Below are 868 nucleotides of genomic sequence, written 5' to 3' on the forward strand. Positions count from 1 at the left end.
TTTTGTTTAAGCTCAAAAAGGTTTGCAAGGAATTTTTTTTGAAGGATTGTTGGTTTTAAGTTTTGGTCGGCCAAAGAAGGCCTTTTGGTGCTTTAAGCATAGTATTTCTTGAGTTGATCAAGGTTTATTGGCTCTGTTAGCTTTTCTCCATTTTGATCGAGAAGTCTGACAGCTTTTCCAGGCAGGACTTTGTCAACAATGTATGGACCTGATCAGTTTGGCTTGAATTTACCGCTGGGATCATATACCGGTGCCCGAATGGATTTCAGAACAAGATCACAAACTTTCTTATTGAAGGCTTTCTCGACGCGACACTGATATCCTTGAACATGATACAACGCTTTCAACCTCTTTTCAACAATCATGTACAACTCTTGGTATCTGGCTCTTGCCCATTCTGATTCTGGCAATCCAGCTTCCATCATCACTCTCAGGAAGGGAATTCTTAATTCAACATGTAAGACAGCTTCCATTCCAAATACCAAAGAATACAGAGTTGCACATGTGGAGGATCTGATCGATGTCCTGTAGGCCCACAAAGCATAGGGGAGCTTATTTGACCAATCTTTGTAAGTCTCTGTCATCTTGCTGATAATCACTTTGATGTTTTTCTTGGTGGCCTCAACAGCTCCTTTAGTTTGGGGTCTATAAGGCGACGATTTATGATGTTTAATTTTAAACTCCTCACACAAATGTGCCACCTCTTTCTTGAAATGGGACCCATTGTCTGAAATCAGCTCATGTGGTACTCCGTATCTGCAAATGATATTTGATCTGATGAACTTTGCAACAGAAGCCGAGGTCAATGACGCATACGAAGCAGCTTCTTTCCACTTTGTGAAGTAATCAATGGCAACCAAGATATACT

At 40.7% G+C, this 868-nt stretch overlaps 1 protein-coding gene across 1 annotated transcript; it reads right to left on the reverse strand.

Moving 5' to 3' along the window:
* Positions 1-212: 212 nt before the first annotated feature.
* LOC143868609 (uncharacterized) lies at positions 213-584 on the reverse strand. The gene has a single exon (XM_077376199.1). The coding sequence runs from the start codon at positions 582-584 to the stop codon at positions 213-215; it is 372 nt and encodes a 123-aa protein (XP_077232314.1).
* Positions 585-868: the final 284 nt, after the last annotated feature.

Source organism: Tasmannia lanceolata, unplaced genomic scaffold, assembly GCF_043159265.1.
Source record: "Tasmannia lanceolata isolate RefF3 unplaced genomic scaffold, GAP_Taslan_0.1 ptg000003l, whole genome shotgun sequence".
Lineage (NCBI taxonomy): Eukaryota > Viridiplantae > Streptophyta > Magnoliopsida > Canellales > Winteraceae > Tasmannia > Tasmannia lanceolata.